Source organism: Chiloscyllium plagiosum, chromosome 17 (genome assembly GCF_004010195.1).
Source record: "Chiloscyllium plagiosum isolate BGI_BamShark_2017 chromosome 17, ASM401019v2, whole genome shotgun sequence".
NCBI lineage: Eukaryota > Metazoa > Chordata > Chondrichthyes > Orectolobiformes > Hemiscylliidae > Chiloscyllium > Chiloscyllium plagiosum.
This window is the reverse complement of record NC_057726.1, coordinates 49215118-49238049: the sequence shown is the minus strand read 5'-3', so window position 1 is coordinate 49238049 and position 22932 is coordinate 49215118. Positions and strand designations below refer to the sequence as shown.

At 38.3% G+C, this 22932-nt stretch overlaps 1 protein-coding gene and 1 long non-coding RNA gene across 5 annotated transcripts in view; one reads left to right on the top strand and one right to left on the bottom strand.

Moving 5' to 3' along the window:
- The window catches only part of slc12a4 (solute carrier family 12 member 4), a 165176-nt gene that overhangs the window by 41792 nt on the left and 100452 nt on the right, over positions 1–22932 (bottom strand). For all 4 annotated transcript variants that reach the window (XR_006314143.1, XR_006314144.1, XM_043707018.1 and 1 more), the window contains exons 11-18: positions 21343–21400; positions 16772–16946; positions 14971–15089; positions 10762–10860; positions 10309–10428; positions 6956–7060; positions 5970–6138; positions 915–1110 (exon numbers count right to left, since the gene is read on the bottom strand). Coding sequence is in view for 2 of the 4 variants with exons in the window: in XM_043707018.1 (XP_043562953.1) it covers positions 915–1110; positions 5970–6138; positions 6956–7060; positions 10309–10428; positions 10762–10860; positions 14971–15089; positions 16772–16946; positions 21343–21400 (1041 nt within the window). In the remaining 2 variants the exon portion in view is untranslated. The remainder of the gene's footprint in view (positions 1–914; positions 1111–5969; positions 6139–6955; positions 7061–10308; positions 10429–10761; positions 10861–14970; positions 15090–16771; positions 16947–21342; positions 21401–22932) is intronic.
- Positions 20813–22932, top strand: part of LOC122558441 — a 21893-nt gene continuing 19773 nt past the window's right edge. Inside the window, exon 1 of the long non-coding RNA XR_006314145.1 lies at positions 20813–21203. This is a non-coding gene — a long non-coding RNA (uncharacterized LOC122558441). The remainder of the gene's footprint in view (positions 21204–22932) is intronic.

The following is a 22932-nucleotide window of genomic DNA, read 5'->3' as shown; positions in this document are numbered from 1 at the left end:
TTTGGTTGCATTAAAAATGTTTTTGTGTCAGCTTACCATTAGGAATCTGTGGAACTCATCGCCACAGAGAGCTATGGAGGCCTTGAGTGCATTTAAGACTGTGATAGATACGCTCTTGATTAGTAAGGGAACAGTGGGGTTATGGGGAAAAGGTTGAAGAATGGGATCGAGAAACACATTCAGCCACAATTGAATGGTGGAGCAGAATCAAATGGGCCAAAATGTCCAAATCTGCCCCTTTATCTTATGGTCCTATGGATCCAGAAATCCATTTTTTGCGCAGCTTTCTGCAGTATTTCTTCATTTAAAATAATATTCAGCTCATCTATTCTTCCTGCCATGATTTTAACTTCACAGTTCCCAACATTATTTTCCATCCGCCAGGTTTTCACCTATTTACTTAACTCGTCTCTGTCTCTCTGAAGACTGTCATCCTGACCACTTGACTTCTAACCCTCATTTTTGTGTCATCTACAGACTTGAAGGAATTGAAGAAAATGGGGAAAAGGCAGGAAAGGGGAATTGAAGGAGATTATATCAGTCATGATCTCATTGATTAGCAAATTAGGTGTGATGGACTGAATGGCCTATTTCTATTCCTATTTCTTATGGCCTTAAATGCATGATGGTGACTCACTTGACATAGGAGTATGACCATTGTAAGCAATGCCAACTTCCCCTCGAAATGTGTTTCATAGCGCAAAAGATGAGGAAACGTATTTTGAACAATACATAACTTGTGATTTAAACTTCTCTAACGTCTGCGTGGATTGGAAGCATTAACGTAATGGTGTCACAGAATGCAATGCATTAAAATCGATGATAGGATTACCACAGGTTGCAAGGTAAATTATATACTTTTGGATGATATTGAAATAAAATGCACTAAAAAGGATGACACTAATAAATCTTACCTATGAACGTTTTCCAAGCTCTGGGATCTTCACTCTGTCTCCAGCCATAGGGCCAACCCATAACAACTGAATTATGCTTCATTCCACCAAGACCACATGACTGAATTAAATGTGCAATACCTTCTCGCACCTTTGAAGAAACTACAATCTGGCAAAATCCTTTGACCTTTTCAATTGCCATCATGTTTTTGATCGTCTAGATTGAGAAGCAAATGATAATTGAGTCAATAATGGTTTGCAATGGTTAAGTAATTTATATAAAATATACTACAAACAACCTTGCTGCTCATATATTCTATGTGGTTTCTATCATGAATGTTTTTATTTAGAAATCACCAATGTACCTACGTTAGATTTGCTCTGGAGGAGTTTTCTATGTTTTGTGTATATAGCTATACAAATCTTTAACTCGGAAATTTAACCAAGATAGTTACAATCATTTCCAAAGCAGTTTTGAAAAATTTTACATTATGAAATCTATACATATTATATATTTCACAAAAGTCTAGGAAATGATAGAAAAATTGCTAATTATTCTGTGAATTTGAAAATCAGATCCTTTACATGTTCTTGGACTGCATTCTCAGCAATGTGCACCTGCATGCATGGTGAGAAGATAAATTTTCTCAAAATATTTTCATTTGAAGATAGAAAATTAATTTAAATTGATCTATACACCCTTCTACTACACTTTCCAAAATAAAAATTGGTTTGTGTACTGTTGCAAAGACAAATTGAACCCTACCAATTACTGACGTGCAGCCGGACTTTAGGGCTTGTATGTGTGAATGTCACCTCTCCTGGCTCCTGAGCACAAGAATGGTACTGAAGTGACTGGTTGCAAAATTAATGAGGCAGGGAACAGAAGATATCATCACAGAAGGTTGCTGTGGACCACGACTGGACACATGTTATGAAAGTCCACAAAAATAAACCAGCTCAAAGAGATATTGCAGCTGCTGAATCCCAAACATTTTGGAACGGCATCAAAGAGTCCCAGTGAATTTGAACGCAGTGGCAATCATGAAAAAAACAGCTCTTCACTTATTGATGTTATACATAGCACAGAAGAAAATATTTGTGGTTGTTGGTGGTGATCAGTCACCTCGATAATTGCTGTAGGACTTCCTTATGGTAGCATCCTAGATCCAAATATCTCCAGTTGCTTTCTCAATGAGCTTTTCTCCATTATTAAGTGAAAAGTAGGAATATTTGCTGATGATGCGAGTGATCAGCTTTACCTGAAATTCATTAGTCAATGTTTTACTGTCCTTGGCTCCCTGCAACATGACCTGGACAGTAAGTGGCAAAGAACATTCATACCACTTAAGTGCCGGGTCATCTCTAACAAGAGAATCTAACCTTTGCCCCTTAGCATTTATGCCATTACTATCACTAATTCCTACATCAACGTCATTGAGGGGTGGGGTTTACCATTGACCAGAAGTTCAAGAAGGTGTCTCATCACAACATTACAGACTGTCAGGGACTGGACAATTAATGCTAGCTTTGAAAAAAAATGGCCACATCCCATGAATGGATAAATAATGTAACAAAATATTTGAATGTTCGCAGGAAAATAAACATTCCTTTTGCCCACATGAAACAAGGTCATAGAGTCATAGAGATGTACAGCATGGAAACAGACCCTTTGGTCCAACCCAAAGGTCTTATGTATTTAGGTTTAGCACACAAATAATACAATTTGGGATGATTTAATAAATGATTTCCACCAGAAGATTCATATCTAATTTTGAATATATTTTTCTGAGGCTTGCAAACAAGGCCTGGTTGAGCATGATTGGCATGCTGCCAGCTGTAGAATGGTCAACAGAATTTTTTTTGCTACAGTTCATCAGTTGATTGGATGTATGGCTGAACAAATTAGCATCCTCTTCTGTGGCTGTATCAAAAGGTGCCTTCTTTCTCAACTTTGTTTCTTGTGTTCTAGTCCTGATAAGTGCAAGATAAAAAGCTTCGACTTCTTATCTCCAACAATGTGGAAGTTTCATAGAAACATTGAATATAGATGCAGGTGCAGGCCATTTGGCACCTTTGAATCTGTTTCACCATTTAATATAATCATGGCTAATCAGCTAACTCAGTACCCTGTTCCTGCTTTCTCCCCAATACCTTTAATCCCTTTAGCCTTAAGAACTATATCAATCACCTTCTCAAAAATACAATGTTTTGGCCTGAAATGATTTCTATGGCAAGAGAATTTCACAGTCTAACTATTCTGGATGAGGGAATTTCTCCTCATCCCAGTTCTTAAGGCCTATCCTGTATCCTTAGACAGTGATCCTTAGTTATGGACTCTCTGGTCAACGGAAACATCCTTGTTGTGTTTACCTGGTCTCATTTAGTTAGAATTCTATAGATGCTAGGAGATTCCTCATTCTTCTAAACTCCAGCGATCTAGCCTCTCTTCATACATCAGTCCTGCCATCCAGGAATCGAAACTTCATTGCATTCCCTCGATAGCCAGAACACTTTTCCTCAGATAAGGAGACCAAGATTGCATGCAATATTCCAGGTGTGGTCTCACTAAGGCTCAGAACAACTACAGTAAGACATCCCTGCTCCTGTACTCAAATCCTCTCACTATGAAACACCATTTAATTTCTTAACTGCCTGCTGCACTTATGTGCTAACTTTCAGTGACAGGCATACAAGGACACACAAATCTCATTGACTCTTCTCCCATTCCCAATCTATCACCATTCAGATAACAATGTCTTTTTTTGCTAGTTCACATTTATCCACATTATACTTCAGTGGCCATTCATTTCCCACCCACTCAAAATCCAAATCACATTGAAGCAACCTCCTCACAGTTCAGCCTCCAACCCAACTTTGTTTGCAAACTTGGAGGTATTACCTTTTCTTCCCTCTCATGAATAGCTGGGGATAAAGCATTGATCCTCGCAGTATCCTACTAGTCACTGCCTTCCATTCAGAAAAAGGCTCTTTTATTCCAACTCTTTATTGTCTGTATGTCAACTAGTTCTCTGTCCATGTCAGTACAGTACACACAATCCCAGGCACTTCCTTGCTAATTTCTCATGAAGGACGTTATTGAAGGCCTTCCGAAAGTCTTAGTAAACCACATCCATCCTTATCAAATCAACGAGCTACATCCTCAAAAGATTTCATAAATTTGTCTAGTATGATTTCCATTTTGTGAATTCATGCTGACTTTGTCCAATCCTGTCACTGTTTTCCAAGTTATTATAAATCTTTTATAATTGATGCTAACATTTTCCTCACTAGTGATGTCAAGTAAACTGGGCAGTGATTACCTGTTTTCACTCTATCACCTTTATTTTTTAAAAATCATTGAATCTTGAAAGATGACCACCAATGCATCCACTATTTCTAGGGCCATTTCCTTAAATATGCAGAAGCGGAGATTATCAGGTTCTTGTGATTTATTGCCTTTAATCCTATCAATTTCCCTGATACCATTTCCTTACCAATACTGATTTCTTTTAGTTCCCTGCCTTTCACCAGACCCTATATTACCAAATTTTCAGAATGTTATTTGAGTCCTTCTTTGTAAAGGCAGAAACAAAATTTGCATTTAATTGATCCATCACCTTTTTATTCATTATAAGCTTCATCTGTTGTTGAGTGTAAGGGATCTACATTTGTCTTATTTAAATCTTTTTCTCTCATATCTATAGATGCTTTTACAATTAACCAGTTTATCTGATCCTCACAAGTATCCTTTCACATTCCATTTTCTAATTTTTACTCAGTCCCTTTTTGAAGAAAGAACACTGCTCCCAATCCTCAGTTCTACTGTTTTAATGGCCAATTTGGATGTAACCTTCCTTGGATCTAACACTATACCTAACTTCTCTTGTTAATCCTGGTCGGACCACCTTTCTGGTTTGATTTTTGTGCCGGACAGGAATGAACACCTGTTTCAGTTTCTACTTGAGGCCATTAAATGTTTATAATTGTCTATCAACCTACTGCCTAACCCTATTCTTTTAAGTAATGTTCTCCTATTTATCATAGCCAGCTCATAATTTACCACTGTAGTTTCCTTTATTTAGATTCAGAACCTTAGTTTCAGAATCAACTACATCATTCTCTATCTTAATGAAAAATTCTATCACATAATGGTCAATTTTCCCCAAAAGTGCCTTTCGGAGCTAAGTTGCCAATTATTCCTTTCTTATTCCACAATATCCAACTTAGGATGGTCTGTTCTCTAGTTAGTTCCTCAATGTATTGATCTAGAAAAATCATCCCATAGATATTCCAGGAATTCTTCCTCTAAGGTATCACTTATGAATATAGGAACAGGAGTTGGCTGCTCAGTCCTTTGAATCCGCCCCACCATTCAATGAGATCATGGTTGATCTGTGGCTTAACTCCATATACCTGCCTTTGGCCCATATTACTTACCTTAAAAAAAAATTGATCTCAGATTTAAAATTAAACAACTAATCTAGCACCCTCAGTCATTTGTGGAAGGTAGTCCCAAACATATACTGCTCTTTCTATGTCGAAGTTCATTTTAATGTCTATCCTGAATATTCTGGCCCTAATTCTCCAGCTATACCCCTAGTTCTGGAATCCCAAACCAGTGGAAATAGTCTATTTTTATTTATGCTGCATTTTCCTTCAATCAGATCACCCCTTAACCATCTAAATTCTAGAGAAAGCAGGCTTAATTTGTGTAATCATTCCTCATAATTTAACTCCTAAAGTTCAGACATCATTCTTGTAAAACATATATTGTACTCCCTCCAAGGTCAAAATATCTTTACTAAGTTGTGATCCCCACACCTGCTCACAGTACTCAAAGTGGGTCTAACCAGGGTTCAATTTGAGTTGTAGGAGAAAAATAACTGCAAATGCTGGAATCTGTACTGAAAACAACAAATGCTGGAGATCATAGCAGGTCAGACAGCATCCCTGCAGTGAGAGAGAGAGAGAGAGAGAGCTGAAATTTCAAGTCTAGATAACTCTTGGTTAGAGATTATTTGATTTGACCACGAGATTATTTAAACAAAAAAATATATATATTTTAAGTCATACTTGTTCAGCAGCCTGCGCTTCCCCATAATTTTCCAGGAAATTTCCTTGAATAACAGAACCAACAATAGTAAGACCCTTGCCAGCTTTTAACTGAGAGGCAAATGTTAGCAATCTGGGATGCTTCACATGCAGATCTTCATCCAGTTTCAACATAACTAACAACTGAGGCCTAGGAAAGAAAGCATTGAAGAGTTAGAAAATTCAACATAACTAAAGTTAAGATAATGTTGAACACTGCTAGGACTAAGACACAGAGCTCAGAAAGAATGGAGCTAGATTGCTGAGAAAGACAAAAAAAACACCCTTTGATCTTCAAGAAAGGATTTACTCAAGCTGAGTACTAAATTTGCAGATTTAATTTGTGTTGTCAATTATTAACTGACAAGTCAGGTTTCCCAAAATTATCACATAAGATCAGGTCCAACTGGTATCTTTGCAGTTAATAAATTAAACAAAACTCCAGCTTAGCTCATTGGCAGATAACTATAGAATGAATTAAAGAAATAAATATCAGTGCTGATTATGCCAAAAAGACTTCTACTACTGTTAGAGTATAAAAACGTTCTCCAATTTCATTCTTGGATGGTCCACCTCTAATTTTTAGGCCATTTCTCAATACGAAACTGATAAAATATAAAAAGAACACTGGGCTCTTATTAAAAGTATGCATAGTTTTAACTGGGCCAAATGACTTCAGTTTTGTCTTATCTTTCTAAATTATTATGAGTCTGCAACCATTTTACCTCTAGGATTACATCAGATATAGTAAATGGAGAATGACATGAAACATGCCAGAGCTTAAGGGCACCCTGTATCATTATAATTCACAGTCGACTCAGATTGGGGTTACAAACAAAGATTTGTGCCACCTTTCAAATGAATTCATCATGTTTATATATTATTGTTACACAGTCAAGCTTCATTCCATCTTATTAATAACTTTGAGCTTGCACAATGAAAGCGCTAAGTTGATTTCATTATTTTACCTCCAATTCTTGGTGTGAGGAGGACCTTCTTCCAACCTGAGCAAGGCATAACGAGCTGCGCTTAGGGACAGGCCCCGAATGCCATCACCCCACTCTTTCTCTGCACTGTAAAAAGACGTAAGTAACTTGATTTGTCACACAATCCAACATCATTGAAATACTTAAAATAAGAGTAAATTGACATATACATCATTCATGAACTTCAATGTTTAAAAGCATTAAAAGATTTTCAACAAGTGATCCAACCACCAAGGTAGATAACGAGATAAAGTTGTTACAGTCCTACTGGACCATAGGGCTGCTCTCTCATTACAGAGCTGGTGGTGGTTTCACTTGAAAGTCATCACACCTCAGGCAAGGCAAGAGGTTGAGGAAGAGAGTCTTTTATGGTAATTTCAGCTGATGCAAGAATTGAATGCACACTATTGGCGTTACACTGCATTGCAAACCAGTAATTTAGCCAACTGAGCTTATGTAACTGAACTTTTACTGAGACCATTGTTGTTCATTGTTCAGTAAGCTCACTGGAGAAAGTGCAGAATTTACAATGGCACGGCTAAGACGTAATTAAGAATTTATTTCAATTGTTAATTACTGTGGGGGTTTCCATCTAATGTAAGCGGTTACTTATATTTTTGTAATTTGCTGAGTATAAAAAGAGATAAACGTCAACCTAATGTTGCTAGAAAGACACTCTAACACTGTCGTTCGGTTTTTTGAACTGTAATTCAGAAATCTGGACTAATAGTCACACGAGTCATTGAAAATGACAGCAGATTAGAATTTAAATTCAACAACAAATTAAATACATCCACAGAATGATGGTTATCACTGTTACTGATATAAACTTAATATCATAGGACAAGGTAAGTAGACAAGGTCTTTTCCCCGGGATGGGGGAGTCCAGAAGTAGAGGGCATAGATTTTGGATGAGAGGCTAAAGATTTAAAAGGGACCCAAGGGGCAACATTTTCATGCGGAGGGTGGTGCGTGTATGGAATGAGCTGCCAGGGGAAGTGGTGGAGGCTGGTACAATTACAACAGGCATCTGGATGGGTGTACGAATACAATAGACAATAGGTCCAGGAGTAGGCCATTCTGCCCTTCGAGCCTGCACCACCATTCAATATGATCATGGCTGATCATCCTCAATCAGTATCCTGTTCCTGCCTTATCTCCATAACCCTTGATTCCACTATCCTTGAGAGCTCTATCCAACTCTTTCTTAAACTAATCCAGAGACTGGGCCTCCACTGCCCTCTGGGGCAGAGCATTCCACACAGCCACCACTCTCTGGGTGAAGAAGTTTCTCCTCATCTCTGTCCTAAATGGCCTACCTCTTATTTTTAAGCTGTGTCCTCTGGTTCAGCATTCACCCATCAGTGGAAGCATGTTTCCCACCTCCAGAGTGTCCAATCCTTCAGTAATCTTATATGGCTCAATCAGGTCCCCTCTCAGTCTTCTAAACTCAAGGGTATACAAGCCCAGTCGTTTCAGTCTTTCAGTGTAAGTTAATCCTGCCATTCCAGGAATTGACCTCGTGAACCTACGCTGCACTCCCTCAATAGCCAGAATGTCTTTCCTCAAATTTGGAGACCAGAACTGCACACAATACTCCAGGTGTGGTCTCACCAGGGCCCTGTACAGCTGCAGAAGAACCTCTTTGCTTCTATACTCAATCCTTCTTGTTATGAAGGCCAGCATGCTATTAGCCTTCTTCACTACCTGCTGTATCTGCATGCTTACCTTACGAAGAGTTTAGAGGGATATGGGCCAAGTGTTGGCAAATAGGACTAGATTAGGTTAGGACATCTGGTTGGCATGGACAAGTTGGACTGAAGGGTCTGTCTCTAGGACAGGATACGGGTGTTGCTGACCAGGCCGTCATTTAATGCAAATAACTAATTACCTTGAGATGGTCGGGAGTTACCTTTCAACTGCTGCAGCTCTTGTGGTGTAGGAACAGAGTGCTGTTACAGGGAGAGCTCCAGGGGTTTGATGCAACGATAATGAAGGAAAGGCGATATCAATCCAAGTGAAGATGATATGGAGCGGAACTTTCAGGTGGTGATGGTTTTTGATGGTTCTGTTGCCTTTGCTCTTTTTAGATGATAGAGGTCACAGGTTTGAAAGGTGCTAAGGAGAACTGGCAAACCATTGCAGCTCATCTTGCAGTTACAAAATTGCTGCTGTGCAAGGAGTGAAATTGGAGTTGGTACCGGGAATGACAACCAAGTAGACTGCTCGCTCCTGAATAACGTCATGCTTCTGGAAATTTACTGTCTTAACTCACCTCAGGAAAACATACGACTCTCAACCCACAGCAGTAAGGTTGGTTCTTCTGAATTGACCTAGCAAGCTACTCAGTTATGTTTAAGTTGGTGTCTCACTGCCACCTTCTCATAGGCAACAAATTACAAGCAACCCACTTGCAGTGAGTGAATAGCAAAAAACAAGAACAGATTTTTGGTACCTGACACTAACATATGACTTCAGCTGGGAAATGTGGATTTTATAATGACTGCTTTATTTAACCCTATTGATCTCAGAGGGTTATATCAGAAACAATGCAGAACATTGGAAGATGGAATTTCAATGGCTCAAAGATTATTCGGATTGCCTCAATGACAGCATTTAGCATTATGAGAACCAGAAACACTTGTGTTTTCATTAGAATAAGCCTTCCAACACAAGCTTTCTTTGATGAAACCAACTAAGAAAATATAGAATTTAGACAGTAATGCTTAGGATTAATGTTATCCATCTAATCACATTTCTTTTCAAATTCACCAGCTGCAACAATCTAATTAGTAGGGGTGATGACTTGATTTCAGCAAATGAGGACTGAAATTTTGTTTAAAATTGTACAGTTGGAGTACAATTCAAATGTTTAACATCCTTCAGCAAAGGAAAGTGTGCAGCAAAATAAATGTCAAGAAATCTTTGGATGATGTTAGCAGTGATTCTCATCAGCAAAATTGTTCAAACCACAACTTCTTGGATACAGAAAAAAGAAGGTGCTGTTTGGTCTAACATTATTATGGGGAGACTTCTGGCCTCTCTCTAATAGCTAAGGTCCAGATTTTAATTGTTTTAGTCCTTAAAGTTATGTGTCTCTTTATAACTCTATGATTATTCAGAAATCAGACCAGAAAAATTAAAGTTAAGGATGAATTTAAAAAACTCTCAAGCATTACATAGATAAGAAAAATCTTTGGTCTTCAAGTACTCACCCTTGGTATTCAATATTCCTGACCTGCTGTGCTGTTCCAGCAATAAAGTTTCAACTTTGATCTCCAGCATCTGCAGACCTCACTTTCTCCAAGAAAAATCTTTGGTCTTCAAGTACTCACCCTTGGTATTCAATATATTTGTATATCATCCCTGCAATTAACATCGCCACAAGAGCATAATACCATGAAGAAATGAACATTAGTGCAATGCACATGCTCATACCTAAAAATGACAAAGCCCTACAGAAGAAAAACAAATTAGAGTTACATTTATGTAGTTGTGCATTTACTTGGCTCACATTTCACAGTTGATCATAAGATGGAAGAATCAAACCCAAATTGATTCTATTGTGCCCAGTTGTACAAGATTCTTGGTGTATCAGAATGATGAATGTTACAAATCATCCTGATCTGCAAAGCCTTAAGTTAATAGTCAAAAAATGTTAATTGAAGGGCTAATGAAGCTAATATAATGTTCATCTGGGCTCCTCAATTCTTCAAAGTATAAAACACATTATAAATAATTTTGTGTAGAGTTGAAGATAGACTTAATGCTTTTAAACCTGTTCTTACCAATGGTAGTATTTAAACCTTGGACGCCAGTTTGGAGTTCGTAGAAGAGTTTGCACTGCACAGGCCAAGTTTACAAACAGATAGCACATTAAGAAAAACCTGAAAAATATAAGTAGAAATATTACTTGTATACTTATAAACTAAAAGAGTAAATTCCGATAACATGGTCTGAATTTCCATTCTCAGCACTCAACTTTAAGGTTCCTTCTTCCCCATAAAGCAGTGAACAATTAAAAAAAAACTAGAAAAAAAAACATGATCTGTGAATGATATTAATTTAGAACCATATAATGGCTGCAGCATAGCAAGCAGCCATTTGATTCGTCTTGTCATTCACTCCCTAACAGCGTTGCAGCTCTACCTTTTAGAATATTGCATACAATTTTGGTCTCCTTCCCACCGGAAGGATGTTGTGAAACTTGAAAGATTCAGAAAAGATTTACAAGGATGTTGCCAGGGTTGAGGGTTGGAGCTATAGGGAGCGGCTGAATATGCTGGGGCTGTTTTCCCTGGAGTGTCAGAGGCTGAGGGCTGACCTTATAGAGGTTTATAAAATCATAAAGGGCATGGATAAGATAAATAGACAAAGTCTTTTTCCTGGAGTGGGGGATTCCAGAACTAGAGGGCATAGGTTTAAGGTGAGAGGGGAAAGATTTAAAAGGGAGATAGGGAACAACCTTTTCACACAGAGGGTGGTTCATGTAAGGAATGAGCTGCCAGAGGAAGTGGGGGAGGCTGGTACAATTGCAACATTTAAAAGGCATCTGGATGGGTATATAAATAGGAAGGGTTTGGAGGGCTATAGGCCAGGTGCTGGCAGGTGGGATTAGATTACATTAGGATATCTGGTCGACAATGGATGAGTTGGACCAAAAGGGTCTGTTTCAATGTTGTACATCTCTATGACTCTATGACATGCAGACTGCTCACACTCACCTTCTCAAGGGCAACTAGGGATAGGCAATAAATGTTGGCCCAGCCAGCAATGCCCCTGTTCCAGAAGTGAATGAATGTGACAGGTTTCTTTAAGAACAACTTAGCTCACCTAACTCTCCCCCCACCACTCTAACTTTGATAGTTATCCAATTTCGTTTGGAAGCCACAACTGAATCTGCTTTCACCATGCCCTCAGAAGATGCATTCCATATCTTAACTATTTGCTGCATAAAGTAGTTTATCTTTAGTTATTTTTGGTTCTTTAGATACTAACCTTAAATCAATGTCCTTGGATTCTCAACTGTCATTGACAACATATACCTTCTCTTGATTTTAAACACTTCTATCAAATCTCCTTTTAAAGGAAAACAGCCTTGGCTTCTCCAATTTAAGTAAGTGAAATTGCTTATTGTAAGAACAGTTTACATGAATCTTTCTGTACCCTTTCTAATGCCTTCACATTCTTCCTTAAGTTTAATGTCCAGAACTGGACCAACACTCAATATTCCAATTGAGGTTGAACCTGTGTTTTAGACAGGACCGTCATAACTTTCTTGGTGCTCACATGACTCTGCTTACAATTCACAGGAACAGTTATGGCTTCCATTAGGAGCCTTATACCACTCTTATCCTGCCCTCCCACCTTTAGTAATTTGTGGACATATTCCCTCAGCCCGTTTGGTCCTGTAATTACTTTAGAACTGTATTCTTTATTTTGACTTACCTCTTCTCAATCTTGCTACCAAAACATGTCACTGTGCATTTCTTTCCATTAAACTTCATCTACCATGCATCTGCCCATTCCAACAATTTGACATGTCGTCTTGAAGTCTATCACTAAGCTCCTACAGTTCATAATACTTCCAAATGGAGTCTCATCTTAATTATTCACACTGTGTTCACAAGCAATTTAAAATTTGCCATATGAATATATTAATTATCTAACGTTAGTACTAGAGTTTTTTTTCCCATTTGTTTCCTTCAATCTTAGTACTCCAATTTCACTTTCTTCACATTCATTGCTCAACAATTTCATAAAGTCAGATTTTTTAAAAAAAACACCATCCAAAAAAAAAATCTCCAAATCATCAGGATCAAAAGATATGTACAAATTTATTTAAGTACACACAGAAAAATTGCAGCTGTTATTTGAGGAAAAAGGCACATGAACAAGCATAATAGGGAGTTAGAAGAATCACTTAACTCCAATTAAAGAGACCTGGTACCAAGCAAGCATAAATGAAGAGCATAAGATAAAAACAAATGTGGCAGGGAAATAACAAAGATAAATAGTTATAGAATCAGAGTCATACAGCACGGAAACAGCCTCTATGGTCCAAACTGTCCTTGCCAACCAGATATCTCAATTTGAGCTAGTCCCATTTGCCAGCATATGGCCCATATTCTTCAAACTCTTCCTATTCATATACCCATCCGGATGCCTTTTAAATGCTGTAATTGTACCAGCATCCTCCACTTCCTCTGGTAGCTCACTCCACACACGCATCACCCGCTGCGTGAAAAAATTGCCCCTCACGTCCTCTTCAAACCTTTCTCCTCTCACCGTGAATCCATGCCCTTTAGGCCTGGATTTTCCTAACCAAAGAAAAAGACCATAGGCATTAACCCTATCCACATGGCCACGATTCCAAAAACCTCCATAAGGTCCAAACCTCCTCAGCATCCAAAACTCTGAAGGACAGTGTCCTATGAAGAACCATTTCAGGGGCTAAATCTATAATGCATGTTTTTGTTTCATTCTTTACCCTTGGAATGTTTTTCCAAACATTAATTAAGCTTAAGAGATGGAAGTAAAAAGCCACAGCCACTGACACAGACAGACATTTTCAACAGAGTTACTGACAATTTGCTTAGAATCACATACAGCAGAATAGTATCCAAAATCCCAGTTTATTGTAGAATGTAATGCAAGACAAACTTTCTCTCCTTTCTTCGAATGGAGATTACATATTTAAGTTATTTAGTTATTGGGATCCTTTCCCTCACTCCATGTGTGTGTTTGTTTTCATCACATTCTGCATTGTTCACTTTACCTATTTTTTAAAACAAATTTCTTTCCAATTTTGTTTCTGCATTTCTTTACTTGTTTCCACTTTAGAATTATGTTTTGAAGCTTAATTTCAATATCACACTCACTGGCTTTCTACAAGAAATGCTCAAGGAAAAAATTTCTCAAAAAGAGAGCAAAACACAGGAATTCAGAGTTGGGTAGCAGATTCATTTTATTCCCCAAACCAAATCAGAATCTATGAAACTACTTTGAAAACGTATGATAACATTTGCTTGAAAATTGTGAGCTGACTGATTGTAGAAAGATCTGTCAGAGTGAAAACACTAAACTACAGCAAACGTTTTTTAAACTGCACCTAATGAACTGGCATTTTTGATAAACTAGCATAAAACATGTACCTCAAATAGAGAGGTTAACTGTATTGTGATCTCCACGATGTTAGAGTAGTCAGTTGAAGGTGCAAATGAGCAAATTCGGAGGGTAAGTTTTATTTAGGTACAAGCTTTTGGGCACTCCAGTGCTCCAAAAGCTTGTATTTCCAAATAAACCTGTAGGGCTATAATCTGGCTGTGAGTGATTTTTAACTTTGTCCACCCCAGTCCAACACCGCACCTCGACAGTGATTAATGTTGTAAATAAAAGTATAACACAATGTATATAACCCTGCATTATTTAGTGTGCGTTTTTACATTGATTATGTGGACTTCTTGAGCAACCAGAATATATGATCATCCAGGACATTCTTGGTCCCATATATGCCGGTAAATGAAAAGTTTGCTGTAATTATAGTTGCAAGATCAGTCATAATCATTTAGATCCTGCCATTCATCACGATCAAATATTGATCAAGAATTATCACTTTAATTGTGGAGGTTTAAATGATCCAAAGCACAGCATAGAATACCGGGAGTATTTCTCTGGTTTCTATCAATATACCAGCATAAATGGCAATAAATCAAAAGTGATCAAACAAATGCTGAGTTCCCACCATAGAAAATGGTATTTGTAGCCTTTATTTATTCACAATGATGCATGTATTCTACTTAGTGTTTTGGATATCGCTCAACTAATTTTTTTTTTAAAAAAAGAAAAGGAGGTATCTATAAAAATATACAAGGGAAAGAAAAAAAATTCTTTTGCAAATGGAAGTGATGCAGATGTCAATGAAACTGATGACTTGAGAATTTAAAATTTAGAACGGTGATTGATTCAAAAAAGGTTTTACAAGAAATTTCACTTACATTGAGAGAATGGGTGCCACCATATCAAGTGAAGCTATCAGAATTCCCAGTTCAGCTATAATAGCTGTCAAAAGAAGAGCCCAGGTTGGCTCACCATTGACCTTTCCATTGCCAAACACCTACAATATTAAAAGATACCAACAAAACTTTAAAATTCAAAATCTGTATTAATATTTATAAATTCATTTCATAATCATATAAGAATGATGAGTTCAGAAAAAAAAGGAAATGCCATTTCATGAGAAATTTGTTCTGAAAATAGTCACTGTCTAATTTGAGATATTTAAGTGGTGGTTTTCACATTTTCAAAATGTATGGGTTTCCTGTACTGAAGCTATAAATCCTAAGATACATTTCCTAAAGCGTACACAGGGCTTTCTGCATTCACTACATTTTGTGTTTTAAGATTCACTGATGAGAGACTATAAATTTCTGATATATGATAATAAAACCAAAATGACAGCAAGAAACATAACATGATAAAGGAGCGAACATAAAATGGCCTTCAAAAGATTCTCAACATGGATTGTTACGCATCAAGACTTCTATATCTAATCATTGATCACAATTTATCATTACATAAATAACTGCTTACAACCTTCAGGACTCAACATACAGTTTAACAAATTTCAGACCATGAGACCTCCATCCTTGTTCATTACCCACCCCCTACAATCCCAGGTTCTGTTCTGATTGGGCTGCAAGCTATTTTTAATTACTCATAGCCACGGTTATTTTTTTCTCGCTTACTATCAACATGCAACGTCTGCTTCACTTTATTTCCTCTCTGTCTGGATACTGTCCCCATCTATCCATCTCACTCATTCCCCCCTAAATCAGCATAAATGCCATCATTTCCTAACTACTTTCAATTCTGACAAAGAAGTCACTGGACTTCGAATATTAACTTCACTCTGTTTTTCTCCACAGATGCTGCCAGATCTGAAGCAATTTTTGTTTTTGTTTTAGATCTCTAGTATCTGCACTTCTGTTTTGGAAGGACAGTAGCTTACTTTTTTGATGTAATTATTAGAAATGGAAAAGGTCAGAAAGGGGGAAACCAAAGCTTGACACAGAGGCTTTAGTTCTGACCTTCACAAATTAAAATAGAAAAAGCAGAAGAGTGGGAAACATTTTGAAATATTAGTTTCATTTGTTCATATTAAGATTGATAATGGCAGCTAATGAGCACTCTCCTATACAGTTTACAAAATCAGCTGTGGAATAGAAGTGGCTACAAAATCAAGTTGCTGAAAAAACTCAGCAGGTCTGGCAGTATCTGCAAAGAGAAATTGAAGTTAACGTTCGGGTCCAGTGACCCTTTGTTTCTGATTTCTAACATCCACAACTTTTTTTGGTTTTTTTTTGAATAGGAGTGGCTAGCTTTTTAACAAAATAAATCTCTGTTCAGAATGAGTCAAAGATTTATTATAATTTGGTTTAATTTATTCTTTGCAAAAACAGTTTTGTAATGGTTAATTTTAAGATTATTTGAATATGTGGAATAAAGTGCAAATATGTCAAAGTGTACACAGTGACAGCTTGAAATGATGTCAGGAAGTGGTAACTGAAAATATACTCTGCAGAACTTGTAGAAAATAATTTAAAGTGGTGACATATGCCTGAAAGTTGCCCTTGATGGGCTGAAAGACTTACAGGAACAAAATTAGAGCAAAGTTATGATCAAAGTTGCCTTTAATAACTCACAACAATTAAGCTGCACAAAGGCTTCCCTAAAGCTATATTAAACATCAATTTTAGCAGCAAGAAGGCTCAATCAAAACAAATATAGTGTACAAACCCGTAAGAAAGGTATGATGTTGTCTTTAGCTATGGCCTGCAACAACCGTGGAGCTCCGGTTAGACTCTGTAAACCAGCACCACATGTCGAGAAAAAGGAACCAATCACAATAACCCAAGGAGAAGGCCAGGCCAGAGTGCCAACAACCAAATTATTATTCACAGCATCCCCATACCTGGACAGGAAGGAGGAAAAAATCCATACACATATTTATATATTGAAGAGGTTTTCAACATCAAATTAAGTAGTTTTTTGCGTTTGAAAGCATGTACATCTGAAAGAGATATTACATAAGAAAAACCAAACAATTGAAACAGAATTTAATCTTGCCCTTGCGCCTATATTAAAATATCACAGAAATTTTGTGCTATAAATTGTTCAGATTACTAGCTGATAAAAGAGCAGCAAGGGAGGTTGAGAATCTTGGAACATACTTGAAGCTCGACATGGACCCTGAATTTCACTTAATCAGCTGCTTGCAATTGAATTGTGAAAAAAATAAGTCAGATTTACGTCACAGAAAAGCAATGAGAGTTGTTTTGCAGATAAGGAATTAACGCTAAATAGCAGTGATTTAGAAAAAAGTGTATTATTATTATTAAGGGATTGACTGAGAAGCACCAGGGATAAGGAAAAATTACAGGATAAGAAGAGACTGAAGATAACTTAAAGGGTGTAGCTTTCAGTGGTGATAACTTTTAAACAGTTATTTTTGTCATAATGTACATAACATACATTTTCCTTAAGGGATCCAGGGTAAAAGAAGTGGCCTAGAAATGTTATTTGAGTTAAGGGCAATCTGAACATTTAACTTCAAAAGGTATGAGAGGGGGAAGGAGACCTCAAGGCTATCATGTGCTCCCCCTGCTCTCTCTGGGAAGTTAGGCACATTTCCAGTGTCCGGCAACAACATGTGTGCAGTAAGTGTCTCTGGCCCCAGTTCCTGGAAACCCATAGTTTCGGAGCTGGAATGGTGGCTGGGGACACTGTGGAACATCAGTGAGGTGGAGAGTATTGTGGATAGCATACACAGATTGTTGTCACTCTGCACACTAAGGCTCCCCAGCTAGCAAAGGAATGGGTGACCACCAGACAGAGTAAGTGGACTTTGCAGGTCGTGTAGGAACCCCCTGGCCATTCCCCTGCAAAACAGTTGTATCGCTTTGGATACTGTTGGAGGAAATGGCCTCTTAGAGGAAAGTGGCAGCAACCAAAGTCATTGCGCCAAGTTGTCTCTGCAAGGGACAGGAAGAAAAAAAGAGCAGGAATGCTATAGTAATAAGTGAAGGGAACAGTGAATAAGTGAAGTAATAGTAAAGGGAATGGTTCTGTGACCACAAATCAGACTCGACAATGGTATGTTGCCTCTTGTGTGCTAGGGCTGAAAATGTGTTGCTGGAAAAGCGCAGCAGGTCAGGAGGCATCCAGGGAACAGGAGAATCGACGTTTCTCCTGTTCCCTGGATGCTGCCTGACCTGCTGCGCTTTTCCAGCAACACATTTTCAGCTCTGATCTCCAGCATCTGCAGACCTCACTTTCTCCTCTTGTGTGCTAGGGTCAAGAACATCTCCGAATGTTGACAGGATATTCTGAAGTTGGAGGGTGAACAGCTAGTGGTCATGGTATACAATTGGTATCAATGATGTAGGTAAGAAAGTAGAGGAGGTCCTGAAAAGAGAATGTACAGGATTAGAAGTAAATTTTAAAAACAAAAGGACCTCAAAATTAGGATCTTGGAATTGCTACCTGTCCCATTTGCGAGTCAGAATAGAAATATGTTGGATGAACACATGGCTAATGAAATGGTGAGGGGAAAGGTTTCAGCGTCCTGGGGCATTGGGACTAGTCTGGGGGAAGGTGCACCAGTACAAGCTGGATGGGGTGCACCTTGGCAGGATTGGAACTCATGCCCTAGGGGATGTGTTTGCAAGTGCAGTCAGGGAAAGTTTAAACTAAAATGGTAGGTGAATGGAAATCCAAACAGGAAGGCAGATGATGGGAAAATAAAGACTAAAACAAATGACGGAATTGGAAATACGAAATGTAATAGGCAGACAATTCAAGCACTAGAATCAAGCAGGGCTACAATGTATGGTATTACAAATGCTAAAAAGACAAACCATAAGATCTTATGCCTCAATGTATGCAGCATTCACAACAAAAATGGATGAATTAGTCAAGTAAATCAATCTTAATGGGTTTATATTGTAGGGATGACATAGAATGCAGGGTGACCAGGAATGGGAACTGAATAGCAGGCGGGTTTACAGTTTTTAGAGAACACAGACAAAAAAAAAAGATGAGCACTGCTGATTGAAAAGAAAATTAATGTGATTATGAGGAAGGGTATCAAGCTCTACTGAGGTAAAATTTGTATGGGTTGAGCTTAGAAACACCAAAGGGGCAGAAATGATAGTAGGGGTTGTATATATAGCCCTAAATTGTAGTGTAATATTGGAGTAGGCATACAAAATAAATTAGAAATGTAAGTAATAAAAAGGTATAGCTATAATTATGGGTGACTTTAAATTATATATAGATTGGGAAAAATCAGCAGCAATGTTGTAAAGGAGAAATTCTTGGACTATATCCACGATAGTGTTATGCATCAGTATGTCGAAGAATCAACTAGAGCAACGGCAATCTGATATCTGATTTACAGTGCTTTCATTTTTATTAGAGAAGAGACAATCCTTGACTAAGTATTCTGTAACGAGGAAGAAATAATTGACAATCTAGTTGCATGTGAGCTCTTAGATAAGAGGACTACAAAAGGATAAAATTCATTAAGGTGGGAGAGTGACATAGTTGGTTCTGAGACTAGGTTCCTGATTTAAATAAAAGGAAAACCACAATAGTACGAGGAGTGAGCTAGCTATGATAAATTGGGATTGTTATTTAAAGGGAGGAGGGTAAGAAGGCAACAACAAACATTTAATGATGATTTGCAAGAGTTATTCATTCCAGTCTGGCATGAAAAATAAAACGGGGAACATGATCAGACTATGGCTAACAAGGGAATTTAGGGATACTATTAAATTCAAGAAAGAGGCATACAAAGTGGCCCAAGAAGCAACAGACCTGAGAATTGGGAACAGTTTAAATTCTAACAAAGAGACTGACTAAGATGGAGAATGTAGAGTAGGAGAGAAAGATTGCAGGGAACAAACAGATAGTAATAGCTTCTGTAGGTATGTGAAGAGAAAAAGGATTTGTAAAGACAAATATCAATCTCCTACAATTAGAAACAGAGGACTTTATAGGAGGGAACAGAGATGGTAGACCAATTAACTATATACTTTTGTTTTGGCTTCTCCAAAGGAAGACACAGAGCACCCCAAAAAATACAGGGGAAAACACAAAAAATACAGGGGAATGGAAAGGAGGAACTGAAAGAAATTAATATTTATAGGGAAATGGTGTTGGGAATCTAACGGGATTAAAGGCATACATGCTTTCCAGGGCACTGATATATTTCATCCATGAGTACTTAAAGGGGTGGCCCTAGAAATAGCAGGATTGCTAGTGATCATTTTCCAAAATTCTATAGTCACTGGATATTTCCTATTGATTGGAAGGTCGTTAATGTAACCCCAATATGTAAGAAAGGCGGCAATGGGAAAACCACAAATTATCAGTTTGACATTGATAATGGGGAAAATGTGCAAAATGGATGGAGAACTGGTTTGCAGACAGAAATAAAGATTAGGAATAATTTTTTTTTCCATTTTGCAAGCAGTGATCAGTGGGGTATTGCAGGGATCAATGCTTGGACCCCAGCTATTCACAATATATATTAATGATTTAGATAAGGAAACAGTAATACTTCTAAATTTGCAACTGACACCAACCTGGCTGGGAGGATATGCTGTGAGGCGGATGCAGAGAAACATCAGTGTGATTTAGTCAAGTTATGCAAGTGGACAAATACATGCCAGATGCAGTATGATGTGGATAAGTGTGACATTATACACTTTGGTAGCAAAAACAGGAAGGCAGATTGTTATCTGAGCGGTGCTAGATTTGGAAAGGGCAACGAAACCTACATGTGCTTGTACACCTGCATGCTGAAAGTGATCATGCAGGCACAGCAGGCAATGAAGAAGTGAAATGATATGCTAGTCTTCACAGTGAGAGGATTCATGTACAGGAGCAGGGATGCCTTCCTGTAAATGTCGAGGGTAACCACACCTGGAGAACTATCTGCAGTTTCGGTCTCCTTGTTTGAGGAAGGATATTCTAGTGATTGAGGAAGTGTAAAGAAGATTTGCTAGACTGATTCCTGGACTGCTGGGGCTGATGTCTGGAGAGTGACTGGATTGATTAGGACTGTATTCACCGGAGTTAGAGGAATGAGCAGTGATCTCATAGATACCTATCCAGTTTTAATAGATGGAGAAAGGATGTTTCTGGGGAGTCCAGGAGACAGAGGGTGAGTGAAAGAGATGAATATTTTAATTGGATATTATTCTAACAAGATTCAAATATATTACACAGGTCAAATGCATTTTCAAACAGACTTTTCACAAAAGAACTTTTTTTGTTCCTTTCAAAAATGATTTCGTACTTACTTATCTCTAAGTACAACATCCTCAATACAGGCTCCAAATAACACCACACTGCTCAAGTCTGATTTTCAGTCAAGCGAAATAAAAGTTAATTAAACTGAACTTTGTAGGCAGCTGAAAATGTGCTTCAAGAGCTAATTAACAAAAAAAATTAGGTGTACAAGTAAACAGAATAACAAAATTTGGAAATAATCATCCACCCTTTTAATATATGCTTCCTTCATTCTACAAGTAAATTATCTAAGATTGTTTCGCATGGCTGATTTTTCTGTTACTACCAAGCAAAGAAGACAGTAAAATAAGGGTACAGCTCAAGATAATTTGTGATTTTAGGTCAGATATGTTTTGTTGATTCATTAACTCAATAAACCACAAAACAAGACCTAGAAAGTGGTAGGAACTGGTTTTAAAAACTGACTGTGTCTCATTTTACAGATTTTAGATAATGTGCAAATTAGTCAGAAACGCTAGCAGACTTCCTTCACTAATTTGGTCCTGTCACTAAACAGGAAATTAATAGGTTCAGAATACACATCCGCTTGAAGAGACAGCATTCTATTGGGCAACTTTACTAATATCCAGTTTAAGGCATCTGAGATATTAAAAAATGTCAAGAACCTAGGTTAATTTATGCTGAAATGACTTAGTGGAGATATCTAAAATTCTTGAGAAAATAAATAAATCCCAAGAGTAAACAATCTTGAGTATGTGTACTTAACTTAAAAAGGCAATGTGAAATAGATTAATCGTGGAAATAGTGACCCAGATTTTCCAGTTAATGATGGAGATAGTGCATCTGTTGCTCACTGCAACTACTTTGCCGTTTTCTGCTCGGATCCGCTGTCTGTGCACAGACTCATGTGCATCTGTGACCAGTTCGAACGGGCCTCAGGGGCCAAGGTAAACCGAGGCAAGAGCGAAGCCATGCTCTTCGGGAACTGGGCCGACCAATCCTCTATCCCCTTCACCGTCAGGACTGACCACCTGAAGGTGCTGGGTATTTGGTTCGGGGGGGCTGGGGCGTGTGCCAAGACCTGGAAGGAGCGGATCAGGAAGGTTAGACAGAAACTGGGCAGATGGGAGCAACGGTCGCTCTCCATCGCGGGTAAAAACCTGGTCATCAGGTGTGAGGTACTCTCAGTATTGTTGTACGTGGCACAGGTCTGGCCTATCCCCAGAACCTGTGCCGCCGCAGTCACCCGGGCCATCTTCCACTTCGTGTGGAGATCAAAGATGGACCGGGTCCGAAGAGATGTAATGTACAAAGACCGGTGCAATGGGGGAAAAAACACACCCAATGCAACCCTCACCCTGATGGCCACCTTTGTGTGTGGCTGCATCAAGCTGTGCGTGGATCCCCGGTACGCAAACACCAAGTGTCACTACGTACTGAGGTTCTACCTGTCCCCAGTGTTGCGAAGGATGGGCCTGGCCTCGCTGCCGCGGAACCCTCCGAGTAGTTGGACCATTCCGTACCACCTGTCCTTCGTGGAGAAATTTAACAAGAAAAACACCTTTGACCACAAGTCCAACAGGAAGTGGTCAGCACGTAGTGTCCTTGAGACCCTCCGGGAAAAGGAGAGGGCGGATCCT